This window comes from Actinia tenebrosa, unplaced genomic scaffold (assembly GCF_029948245.1).
Source record: "Actinia tenebrosa isolate PJP-AT-01 unplaced genomic scaffold, QUT_ActTen_1.0 PGA_scaffold1__47_contigs__length_23844297, whole genome shotgun sequence".
NCBI lineage: Eukaryota > Metazoa > Cnidaria > Anthozoa > Actiniaria > Actiniidae > Actinia > Actinia tenebrosa.
This window is the reverse complement of record NW_028292578.1, coordinates 6,183,933-6,197,318: the sequence shown is the minus strand read 5'-3', so window position 1 is coordinate 6,197,318 and position 13,386 is coordinate 6,183,933. Positions and strand designations below refer to the sequence as shown.

At 37.6% G+C, this 13,386-nt stretch overlaps 1 protein-coding gene and 1 non-coding gene across 2 annotated transcripts; one reads left to right on the top strand and one right to left on the bottom strand.

The window, feature by feature from the left end:
* The first annotated feature begins 901 nt into the window (after positions 1–901).
* On the top strand, positions 902–11,900 carry LOC116287315 (5-hydroxytryptamine receptor 1F). Its single transcript, XM_089033043.1, has 2 exons — positions 902–1,148; positions 9,770–11,900. The coding sequence occupies exon 2, from the start codon at positions 10,002–10,004 to the stop codon at positions 11,169–11,171; it is 1,170 nt and encodes a 389-aa protein (XP_088889169.1). The 5' UTR covers positions 902–1,148; positions 9,770–10,001; the 3' UTR covers positions 11,172–11,900.
* Positions 4,388–4,460, bottom strand: Trnaw-cca (transfer RNA tryptophan (anticodon CCA)). The gene has a single exon. It is a non-coding gene; the product is annotated as a tRNA-Trp (tRNA).
* Positions 11,901–13,386: the final 1,486 nt, after the last annotated feature.

Here is a 13,386-nt window from a genome sequence, read left to right as displayed (position 1 = left end):
ACTTTTTTAATTACGAATAAACAATCAACTTACCTTATCGTATCAGCCTTCGCATCAAAAAGCATTCATTATTTCGTTGAATGAATTAACATATTTTGCTGAAATCATAAAACTTTCATAATAAAGATATGAAGCAAGTATTTTGGCGACACAACTGAAATATCATCTCGCCCGAGTTGCTATTTCCATGACAACCTGACTGGTCGCCTTGATCAAGTGTTGTATGTGAATGCTTCATTAGTTAGGCTTGTCTGTTCTGTTCTTTAATAAAGGTGGCTTTATTAATTTATACCAAAAGATATTGCACAAGTTATATTTATTAAACTTTATCTGATACCTCAATGCTTAGACGTACATTACAGGTAAGTATAACCTGAGATACATATAGTGCAAACTTACACTACAGGTAATTTTTTGTTCATTGTTATTAAAATTACTTTTTGGTTTTAAGCTAAAGCCCCGTTTACACTGGCGATTTTTGCTGCGATTTTTGTGGCATTTTTCGGAAATATTAAATCTTTTGTCTCATCCTTCAAAAGAGACATTCGTCTAGGAAAATCTTGGCATCCTGAAAAAAGCTTTACAAGTAAATTCTTTACCATTATTTACTATGGACAAAAAAGCAAAAAAAAATCGAAGAAAAAAATCGCCGCAAAAATCGCTGGTGTAAACGGGTTTTAGCGATCCATTCTACGCGGGCGGGTGTTTGTATACTGGAATTGACGATTATTAAGGAGTAAACCTGATTATAAAAATAGATTGCGCTTTCGCACTAAGCTTAAACCGTTCGTAATTGTCAGAAGGAAAATCCATGAGAAGGGAATATCATTGATGGTAAGAAGGGAAAGAAAATCATTGATGGTAAGAAGGGAAAGAAAATCATTGATGGTAAGAAGGGAAAGAAAATCATTGATGGTAAGAAGGGAAAGAAAATCATTGATAGTAAGAAGGGAAAGAAAACCATTGATGGTAAGAAAAAGCCTTATGTGTGGGTGTTCGTTCCAGCCTTTAATTTTGCTTTTAATTATCAAGACGTGTTATATTTTATTCTCATTTTTTCGATGTTAAACACATTCTCAATAGCTAGAGTTTTTACTTATCTCCGTTTATATTGAATCCTCACAGATAAGAAGCTACTGAGGCAGAAGGTATGGTGTACTAGCTTATGAAACTTTTTATCTTCTTATAAAAAAAACATGTTATCGCTGTTCGCCAGCGTAAAATCACAGCTTTGGCGCAGCTTAACGAGTTGATAAATTAAAAGTATGTGTAGGCGTCTCTTGCAGCCGCTAAACTGTCTACGTATATGAGCTGAGAGCACAAACCAGTTTGAATTAATAAGGGTCGGTTTGAAAGAGAGGGAAACATCGAAAGGCCAGAAAAAAACCGGCTTCGGAGTCAACCAACTAAGCTCACATGAGGCGATTCATGGGATTCGAACCCCGGACCTCAGAAGTGAGTAATCTCATTTATCTTCTTCATTGAATATTAGTCTGTATCTAATAATGTATCTAATTATACGAACTCGGATAGTGCTGATCAGGCATGACCATTATTTTTCTCCTAAAACTTATATCAAGTATGATTACGCCCTACGGTACTCTCTCATTACATGTCCATTCATTAATATTTCTTACCATGCTCCTATTAATGGAAATGTGGTCACGTGTGTCAGATATGCCTAGTATGCTGTATGTGTTTCAAGTGTTGTATGCTGCGTCTATTGATAACATTAAGATGTCAGTCATATCAGTTTGAACGTTTAGTTGATCAATAAGAGAATGAATTACCTAGCTTATGTCAAAGAAATACGTTGATCATGAGGTCGAAATAAATGGACAAAAATCTATAGAAAATAAAAGGCCAAAACGATTAAGAAATACAAAAGTATACGTATTCTATTTACTGTCATTACTATTACACAATGCAGTACAATGACATAAAACAAAACTGTGAAAAGACTTAGTTTGCGGTGCCTTTAATCTCTCCTGAGAAACCATAATAGTGTATTATTCTGCCTCAGTTTATTGTTATTAAGGTATGGAAGCACAACTCCGAGTGAAACAAGGTCTAGTACGAAGTAGCATTTGAGGCAGAATGTTGCAGCACAAATCAATCCGGATAATGGGGAGGGGAGAGTGGGAACTCAAGAAAGGGGTGTTGGCTTGAACTTTATACCATTGTCAACCAATAATATCGTCTTAGCTGAGTCAAGGGACTAACATTCGCGCAGGAATGTGTGGAATTTTATAATTTCGGCAGAGTACTACATAGAGGATATTACATGGGCGCGCGGAGATACGAATCCTATTTTCGAGTGATCAATTGATATCTCACGAGTGAGAACAGCGAACGAGTAAGATGTCTAAATTGAACACGAGAAGATAAAATTCGTATCTCCAAGCGGCCATGTAATTTTCTGTTAGTTATTATATAGTAATGATGAAAAGGTAAATTATACACCGTGAAAAGATGAAAAAACGTACTGACGTTTCGGACGCTAGTCCTTCGTCGGAGTAAGAGAGAAAGAAGTGGTAGAAAGGAGTGTATATATGATGGAATAAGAAAATAGAAAACAATGAGAGCAAGGTAGGCAAGGAAACAAAAACAAACAATCAAAAGATAAAAGAAAAGGTTAGTTGAAAGTAAAGCGTTCATTAATCCCGTTGGGATTAATCACTGACCATTTTGTTTGTACCACTTCTAATGTTGTATATTGTATTAAATGTACCCGCTGTAATCTTTTGTATGTGGGCGAGACTGGCCGCTGTCTTGGTGATCGCATTTGCAATCTTTATGATATTCGCAATAACGATCCCACCAACCCAGTTTCCCGCCATTTTAATCTAACTAACCATTCTCTTTCTGATTTCATTGTTTTCGGTCTTTCTTTGATTAACGGCAACAATGATTGTCGCAAGACCAAAGAAATGCGGCTTATTCACCTATTGGGAGTAGTTTCCCCCCCCCCCCCCCCCCCGGATACCGGGATTGCTAGGGGAGGGGTGGTCTAAATTCCTGAATACCACCTTAAGAATGTAGGGGGAGGGGTGGTCTAAATTCCTGAATACCCCCTTAAGAATGTAGGGGAGGGGTGGTCTAAATTCCTGAATACCCCCTTAAGAATGTAGGGGGAGGGGAGGTTGAAATGTAGAACAGGGTCAAAGTACGAATTCCAATCACCAAGGCGGGAATTTGAAATATGAAATATGAAAACATATTTTTATGGAGAGAAAAGTTTAAAAGCCCGATCAAAATCAGCAGAATCACTTGCTCATCACCTTCGTCGGAAAAACCCCACTTGCACTCAGCTATAATCCAGCCAGCCAGATTACGGATAGATTAGTTAACATGTCATCTGGAAAAGTAATACAAATAGGAGACCGTGGATACGTTATTAATGCGAAGGATGTTCGAAGGGAGAAAAAAATATGTATCCGCAAACAGAAGAAAGATTTATCGAGCGGGAAGACGGTTCTAACTAGCTCAGGAGTGTCTTTGACTTTAGACGAATGGACATCACTCAAATCGGCAATTGAAACAGTGGATACGGAGTTAGTGAACAATGAGGCAACTACTGCATCCAGTCATTCCAAAACCACCGATATTCATCAGGAGCCAACGTTCTCTGGATCCATCCAAACCCTTCTGGATGATGGCAATGCGCAAAATTACGAGGCACAAGGAAAAGATTATTTACCAAGAATTTTCACCACTTCTGAACTGGACACTATTTTTAATGCGCTTGGTCCGGAAATGGAACTGACAACAAGGGAACAGCAAAGTGGATTAGCTACTGGACAGCAGCAAGTACCCAGTTGGGGATCTCGAATGTACTATTATCCGCCGTCATAGAAAATAATTATACCAAAGACATATTGTTTTGGATTTGCTGTAGCATTTATTGAAAAGTGAAATAAAATATTTTGTTTCTTACAAATGAAGTTGGTGTCATAATTAATGTACATGTTTGATATGATTTCGAGCTCTAACATTGCAGTGTTGACAGCCACCATCAGTTTTACCTGTCAACTAGTATGTACGTTTCTATTCACTGGCAATGAGGTCAACTAGATTTAGGCTTTCAGGCCAGGTACAGGAGCAATTCCAGAAATTACCACCACACAATGCGGGCATGTCGTAAAATATTCAGGGCAAATAAAGCAGTTTGGTATTTCCACTGTGTGAGAGCAGTCAGAGTACTTTTTTCCACAGCGATCGTGCACCAAAGGAACTTCGACGATATGGCCACAACTTAGAGTGCGAAATCCTTTGGACGTATTCATTGATTATGTAAGGTGCTTTAACAGATACGTGTTCGGTTAGCTTCTGACTAAAACCAGAATCAGGATACTTTTCCTCCTCTCTGTCCAAAATACAGTAACAATGACCTTAATGGGAATCGAGCCCATGACCTTCTGATCTGGAGTCAGACGTGATAACCATTACACCACAAGATCCTCTGTGATTTTGTATAGTCAAGATTGTTTAATATACTCCTGTAAGCATGCCGAACGAAGTACTTTTATTGTTCATGGGATTATGACATTGGTTATTGAATACTATTGCTTAGTTACTGTCTAACTTACATTTACTCTACCTTGAATCTTCAATCGAAAGATGAAATGCAGCTCTAAGCAACAGTCAAAATTAGATAAGATTAAGCCGGTGAAAGTGACGACACCTTCTTGTACTCCATAGAATAACAAGCTAATCTCGTACACATTACACAAACCATGGCTTTCTTTGGCTTTCTTTTATTTTCATTTTTGTCATGACTGGGATGTGTCATGCGTATTTACTATTGAATTCAACTGAACAAACAACCAGCCTTTTTGACACAAATTATTAGTTTGTTCTCTCGTCCTAATTCATCGTTAACCATCCTTTTGATTTCCCATGACTTCGCTTCTTTTTTTCTTTGGTTTTTGTTTTGAAAAAGGTTGCACCCTGTTTTACTTTAGTGTCTGCAAGTCTCTCCCTGTATTGTCTTGGTTGCGAAAACTCATACTCTCTGCCTTGTACATGCGTCAAGTTTTTGTCATTGTTATCATCAGTTTTGGCACTAATTGGATTCAAAACGAATTTTACTTTCGGTTGCAGTTTAGCCTCTTGTAGATACTTTCTCCGATGATCGCCATCCAGCAAATGAACATCCGACAGATGGTTCGCTAATCTCACGAGATATTTTGCACCACATCCTGCAATCGGGCAGTCTCGACAAACTCGTTTAACCATGTTTACAGTTCAGGAAGAGTTAAATAAAATTACTTTATTTTTCCTAATTTTGGTTTATATATGGCCTTCAGCCAGGCCAAAAAGGCCATACCAGGCCAAAAAGGCCAAAACCAGGCCAATCTCGCAGAAAAGGACAAAAAGGCCATGGGCAACAGTGACGTTATTTTCCGTAAGAATTGACTGATTGACACCTGACTCCAGATCAGAAGGTTGTTACTTCAAATTATCCAAAACAAGAAAGACAAAAAAAAAAAAAAAAAAAAGCTTCGAGGTACACTGCGAGTAGAGATTATTTTCATGAGTCCTTAGGAGTATTTAATGTGAAGGAGCAGCCTGAGATCATAAGGAGCAGCAGGGAGCAGGTTGAGAGTAGTTCAGGGAGGACATAAATTGCGGCAAACTTTGAAAGGAAAATCATTTAGTATTAGATCCCTTAGAGGACACGTTACCCAAGCAGTGTTATTATTGTGGCAAGACATTCTCCACGGGGTTCAATATAAAACGTCACTTGGACAATCATATTTGCAAAATGAACGATATAGAGGAAATGAATTAACATATGATGAAGAGACGTCAAGCGAAGAAAGTGAAGAAGACAGTGAAGTAGACACGAGTGAATCAGAGTCATATGATGGTCCTGATGATGACGATGATGAGCCTGAAGAAGACTGCTGGTCAGTGTTGATCAAAGAAACTATGGACCGACACGAGATTGAATTAGAAACTCTGGAAAACCAGTACATGGAAAAAGGCGAATCTAAAGCAGCGGCTGAAGTGCTTGCGTACAACAAAATGATCCCTGCATTTCAAAACGAGCTGAGAAACGTACTGTTGGAAAAATTGGTATGGATCCGCGCGTTAAGAAGGGATGCGTATTATTGTAAAATAATGAGAACCCGACGAGATTTACTGGACACTGGTGATTACGACTGGATGGAAGCAACCCAGGTTGCTATTGATCTACGTAAATTTCTCTTGAACAATTTATTCACTACACAACATCTACAAATACAAACGGACGAATCAGAAGACATGGAATAAGAATCTGTAACAAGAAATATAATAATAGTTTGTTATTACGGATAAGACCCTAGTTGACAGGTAAAACTGATGGTGGCTGTCAACACTGCAATGTTAGAGCTCGAAATCATATCAAACATGTACATTAATTATGACACCAACTTCATTTGCAAGAAACAAAATATTTTATTTCACTTTTCAATAAATGCTACAGCAAATCCAAAACAATATGTCTTTGGTATAATTATTTTCTATGACGGCGGATAATAGTACATTCGAGATCCCCAACTGGGTACTTGCTGCTGTCCAGTAGCTAATCCACTTTGCTGTTCCCTTGTTGTCAGTTCCATTTCCGGACCAAGCGCATTAAAAATAGTGTCCAGTTCAGAAGTGGTGAAAATTCTTGGTAAATAATCTTTTCCTTGTGCCTCGTAATTTTGCGCATTGCCATCATCCAGAAGGGTTTGGATGGATCCAGAGAACGTTGGCTCCTGATGAATATCGGTGGTTTTGGAATGACTGGATGCAGTAGTTGCCTCATTGTTCACTAACTCCGTATCCACTGTTTCAATTGCCGATTTGAGTGATGTCCATTCGTCTAAAGTCAAAGACACTCCTGAGCTAGTTAGAACCGTCTTCCCGCTCGATAAATCTTTCTTCTGTTTGCGGATACATATTTTTTTCTCCCTTCGAACATCCTTCGCATTAATAACGTATCCACGGTCTCCTATTTGTATTACTTTTCCAGATGACATGTTAACTAATCTATCCGTAATCTGGCTGGATGGATTATAGCTGAGTGCAAGTGGGGTTTTTCCGACGAAGGTGATGAGCAAGTGATTCTGCTGATTTTGATCGGGCTTTTAAACTTTTCTCTCCATAAAAATATGTTTTCATATTTCATATTTCAAATTCCCGCCTTGGTGATTGGAATTCGTACTTTGACCCTGTTCTATATTCCAACCTCCCCTCCCCCTACATTCTTAAGGTGGTATTCAGGAATTTAGACCACCCCTCCCCTACATTCTTAAGGGGGTATTCAGGAATTTAGACCACCCCTCCCCCTACATTCTTAAGGTGGTATTCAGGAATTTAGACCACCCCTCCCCCTACATTCTTAAGGGGGTATTCAGGAATTTAGACCACCCCTCCCCTAGCAATCCCGGTATCTGGGGGGGGGGGGGGGTTAACTACTTTTGGGCACTCTTAGTCCCAACGGGATTAATGAACGCTTTACTTTCAACTAACCTTTTCTTTTGTCTTTTGATTGTTTGTTTTTGTTTCCTTGCCTACCTTGCTCCGGCATTGTTTTCTATTGTCTTACTCTATCATATATACACTCCTTTCTACCACTTCTTTCTCTTTTACTCCGACGAAGGACTAGCGTCCGAAACGTCAGAAAGTTTTTTCATCTTTTCACGGTGTATAATTTACCTTTTCATCATTACTGTTTCATTAGAAACACCGACGCAGCTCACACTAGTTTTTAGCTAGTTATATCTGTTTATTATATAGATATCGATGAAACTTAAATAAAAAAGCTCAAAAATTCTTCATTAAAAAACGTTACTATGTCAACAGCGATATCTTCACGTGTGAAAGATATGGTATCTTCCACTGGTGAAAGATATCAAGTTTTCAACACTAGAGAAAACCTGGTATTTCATCGATATCTATATAATAAAATACATTAAAACCCCGCGTGTAAGAACCTAGATTTTTCCAAGTCAGCCTGAACAGGTTCTTATATAAATGGACCTTAACTTGAAATCAGGTTATTCAGGTTCTTAAATGGGTTCTTAATTTTTAGTAAGAAAACGAGTACTTGTATTGGTGGGCGTGGCATTTTATACATTAAATAATTCACATATTTTTATGCTAGCTACATTGAATATAGTAGAGCGCAAACAGTAACGAACTATTTCGATCTTATTTCATGGACACAGTGTAAGCACTCTAACATACAGAGTACTGTATTTTATTATTTACAAGAAAATAAAACAGGATGAATTTATATTTGGAAATTAAGAACCTATTTTGACATTTCAGCCTCAAATGGTTCTTGTGTGAAGGGTGTTTAAAATGAAAATTCCAGCCTGACAGGTTCATTAATTTAAGTACTTACACGCGGGGTTTTATTGTATTCAAATGACTTTGCATGATAGGTTAAAATTGATTTACTTGCGACCGTTTAACATCCTTTCATTGTTCTTTGGTTGGGGTCTGTTGATTAAGAAACATTCTCTACTTTCACATTGCACACAATCCTTTACAGCTTAGCGTAATCAGAGAAAAAACTGACCACCTGATGTTGAAAATACCCCTTTTGATATTCAAACATATATAATAAAACGATTAGCAACAAAAAATGAAGCAGTATATAGTAAACACTTCTTTTCTTTGACACCAAACCTCTTGATGTTCTGAACGTATACTGAGAATTAGGTTAGAAAATACTGAAAACTAAACTCTATTTTACCGATACAAGAAGATATAGAAAACATCTGATTAAACAAACGCTTCATTTTCTGACAGTTTTTCTCCCCCCACCAAGGCGCAAAGCATTGCGGGCAATGTTAAAATAGAGAATATGAATAATCATTATTAAGTATACAAAAAGGTTTGTTTCACTTCTGACTTGGATTAGAAGAAGACATTAGAATAAAATTAGAAATGATTACAATAGATTTTAAAATTAATATATGGAATATTTGTTTAAAAGAAAAGATTATGTAAAGATAATTACTTAACTAGCGGTAAGATCTAATAAAAAACCTAAATGTGCTTTTCAGTACTGACAATACAAACTAGCAAGTTAGATAGTCAACCCAGGAGAATATCTATTGTGTGTACAATAATAATATGCGTTTCTCATAAAATAACAAATATCAATTGGTGTCACAATAGATAAGCTATTTTTGTTGTCACTCTATATAATTCATTTCCTCGAACAGTTGAACAATTATGTTGGCCATGCAATACAATCAAAAGAGGTATTTTATTACTTTGATACTAATAGGACTTAGGACAAATATTTATTTAACATTATTTTATGTATAGATATTTCTTTCTTTCTTCCTTTCTTTCTTTATACAAGGTTCTTTTCAGTAGCTGAAAGTCTATTGCATGCGATATTATGTACTGATATGCATGTACTGACAGAATTAAACCAAATTACTTGAATATAGTTTATACTTCCTCGATTAATTTTACGGATCAAATGTGTGATACAAGGCAGAGGTGTTTAGATTATCCATAATTGATACCTCTAAGTAAGAAAAACCATCTTCATTAGAACGAAAGAGCCCGCCAGCGCGTAATACCCTTTATTAAATGACAATATCATTAAATTAGCCAGTACCTCGGTAGAAAACCTGTTCACGTCAGATCTGCCAGATTGAAAGATTGAATAGGCCGGTTTATTTTGAGTTGTAATTTACTTATGCCACTAGTTTCTAATTCCTGCCTGATCTTATCCAATCAACTGTAAACGCTTTTTTTTAATCAACAGAAAAAGGCACAAGTCGAGACAAGAAGTCCTATATATTAAGTACCGAATTTGCAAGAACTGTCAACTTAGGACTTTAATTAACTGCTATTAATTGACTGTTGGTTCATGATACCATCAGCGTTTGAGCAGACTGCTACCATCTGTAAGGATCTCAGTTGACAGTTAACCAAGGCGGAAAGGACTACAGTTAATATATATTGGTTTAAAGTACACTATCTGCCTTCATAATATAATGGAGTTCAATAATACTACGATAGAAACTAACAATACAGCTTTTGATAATTGGACATCGTTTCCACCAAACGTCCATGGAAGAAGACATCCTGCGGGTGCACTGTTAAATCTAAAGGAACTACCTACTCTTCTCCCATTATCGATTCTTGTTGCTCTGACGAATGGCTTGGTGTTTGTTCTATTCATCAAGAGAAAGAAACTTCGAACTCCTGCTAATTATTTGCTTGTTAGTCTTGCTGTAGCAGACTTTATCACGGGCACTGTCAACATACCACTCTTTATTGCCTATTTGAGCACCCTTGATCATCAGATTCTTCTGATTTTTGAGCCTTTTAATAAGTTAACCGCGATCTTAACGGCCTATCACATCCTCGTCGTGACCGCAGAAAAATATATCGCCATCGTGAAACCACTCAGGCATCATAGTGCCAATCCTAAAATGCCTTTTATCGTTCTTGGCATCGTGTGGTTGATATCCTCTGTGGTAGCTGTCATTCCTTCGTTCTGGATGACAATGATGCGTAAAACACACCGTAAGACAACAGTCCACCTCGAACTGGGTCATGATGTGTTTTGTTTCGTGTTTGTATTCCTTTTACCCTATATTTTTATGGTATACGCCCAGGTTGTCATGTTTAAAGCCATCTCAAAAAGCAAGAGCAAAAATAGTTTACAAAGAGCCGTAACATCAAACGCCAGGCGAAGAAAGGCACGGGGCATCACAAATGAAAGAAAATGTCTGGCCATATTTGCCTGTATGGCGGTGTTGTTTGCTATTTGTTGGTTACCCTGGTTCCTCTTGACTTTTCTAGCTACACTGACGGCTGTTGTTAAACAACTTCTACCTATAATTGCAAAACCAGAAACAATGTCCTTACTAAAAACCTTTGCAATTGTAAGGTTTTCCACCTCTATCATCAACCCCATTCTGTACACTTTCTTTAAACGGGATTTTATGAATGCTTGCAAGAGTTTCTGCCACTGTGGTTCTTCGCGCCCGCGGTCAAGTAGGATGTTATCCTTCGAAAGTTCAATACCGATGACAAGGAGTACGAGAAGACGTTTAGCAAAGAGCAGGAACTCTCATAATCTTCAAGATGCAAATGAACAACAGGTGAACATTTCAACAACTGAGGACATAGTCATGCAAGTAATTACAAGTCTGTAGAACAGGTCAAACCAATAGTTATCTGATAAAACAACAGTAGATATGAAATGGGGGTTCTACATCAATCCAGCTCCGGAGCCGTTCCGGAGCCAGCGCATCGGAGGGATGCCCTGACTTCTTGTCCGAATTTTTGGACAGCTCATGCCTATTTTTAGTATAGCCCTCTACTGAAGCCATCTTCAAGATTACCCCCCTTCTCCTGGAGGTTGGAGAATAGGTCATATCCACATGACATACCCATAGTGTATCAATGATAAAGTGGAATTAAATAATCTAGTATCTTAGAAATCCATGTATGAGTCATGTTTAATATTCAATACGGGTGAAGGCAATGGTCATTGGCCATGATGCTCCTGTATATATAATGAATCCATAATTGTAGACTTGAATATAGAGTTGAATATAGATGTCATGATTGTCAGATGATATTTAATAGGATACGTTCTGTGTGACACAGACTATCGTAAATTTTTAGTTTAGGAAGAAAAAGAGTGTTTTATTTGACACGAGTAATTAAATTAAGGTTGAACGATGCATCGGAATATCAATATATCGCAATATTAAAGCCACGATAGCGATGCATCGATGGAAACATTGTATTATCGATAACTATTGCGATAGTTGACTTTGACTATCGATTGTCTCAATTCTGAAATGATAACAAACTTAAAACATTTGTTAGCAGATAATGTGTGGTGCATAAATTACTCGTCTTTTCTGCTTCAGATTACACCTGATGAAATAAAATCTCGTAAACACTTCTATCGAGTCGCCATCTTTAAAAGTACGAAAGCCTGGTAAAAAGGCTTTCTCTTAGAGGGCAGGGGCGGCGGAAGCTAAAAATCTTTGAGAGGGCACTGCATAGATCTTTGGGGGGGGGGGGGGCACTGAGGATTATATTTAACGCTATGTGATAAGGGACTGTGCAACAATTATCGGGAGGGGAGGTTCTAAAATTAATAGGGGGGTCAAAAGTTAAATTGGAGTATAGGGTAGGGGGAGGTTAGAAGCTAATTGCTTAAATATGGAGAGGGGGGTGATAAGTCAATTTGGGATTTTGTTCACTATAAAATTGAAAAGATGCATATAAATGTACTATTTAAAATAAACATTCATTGTTATATTTTTTTACTGTATAAAGAACACAACTTGTCACAGGTGCAACCTCAAAACCATATGTGTTGAAATATAATGTATAAACTGAGTATCCTTTGTAATAAAAACAGTACAAAAAACAGTAATTAAAAACAGTAGAAGTTCAACTTTCTATACTGTACTGTGGTAAAGTTATGCCACACTGATTGACTGTATATAAGACAACTGAGTATGTCATGTCTTTTTTGTTTTGTTTTGGAATAATTTTTCATTCTAGCTTTATGTTCACGATATTTAGTGCTATGTCAAAGGTAAAAACAGAAGCTCCTTGGCTTACCCAACAAAAAATTTCGAAGAAAGAAGACCCCTGAGGGGCAGGATTTGTCAGTTTGAGATGTAAAAATTAGTAGAGTGTCCTCATCAATATTGTCAAGTTGTCGGATGCCATATATCTCAGGGCTGTATTCTTTTGCTGAAGGATTTCCTCCTAAGGAATTAAATATAACACATGCCCTTTTCTTCCTATGTTCTGTTGCCGAAAGGCGTTGGTGGCCACGTATGGGGGGAGGGGGGATTGATAGCTATTTCATTTCAAAAGGGGGAGGGGTGAGAAGTTATTTTACGTTTTGCACAGGGGGGGTTTAGCTTCAATTTAAGCCCAATTTGAAGGATTTTAGAACCCCCCTCCCGATAACTATTGCACAGTCCCTAATGATAATTTTTTGCTTGATTGCAGACGCATGCGCCGTAAAAAAAGACTAAGAACCAATATTTGGGGGGGGGGCCAGGCCCCCAAAAAAATTTGGGGGGGGGGGGGTGGTGCACATGCCCCCCGGTTTCGCCGCCCCTGGAGGGGGAAGCATAAAATTTAGTCCAAGCTCGTCGCCAGAGCCCTCTACTCGCTCTTCAAGAAAAACATGGCAACAAACGAAGGCATTTCTATTTTCTATAATAGACATTAAACTAACTGCAAAAATTTTATCCCGACTTTCTCACCTTCTTTTGTTTAATAAGAACAAAAGAAGGTTTAGACAAAAGAAGATTTAGACAAAAGAAGGTTTAGACAAAAGAAGGTGAGAATTTCGGGATAAAATCGCATGCGCAGTGGAATCGATTCTTA

Coding starts and splice junctions, on each gene's coding strand:
- LOC116287315 (XM_089033043.1), top strand. CDS start 10,002: ATGGAGTTCAATAATACTACGATAGAAACTAACAATACAGCTTTTGAT.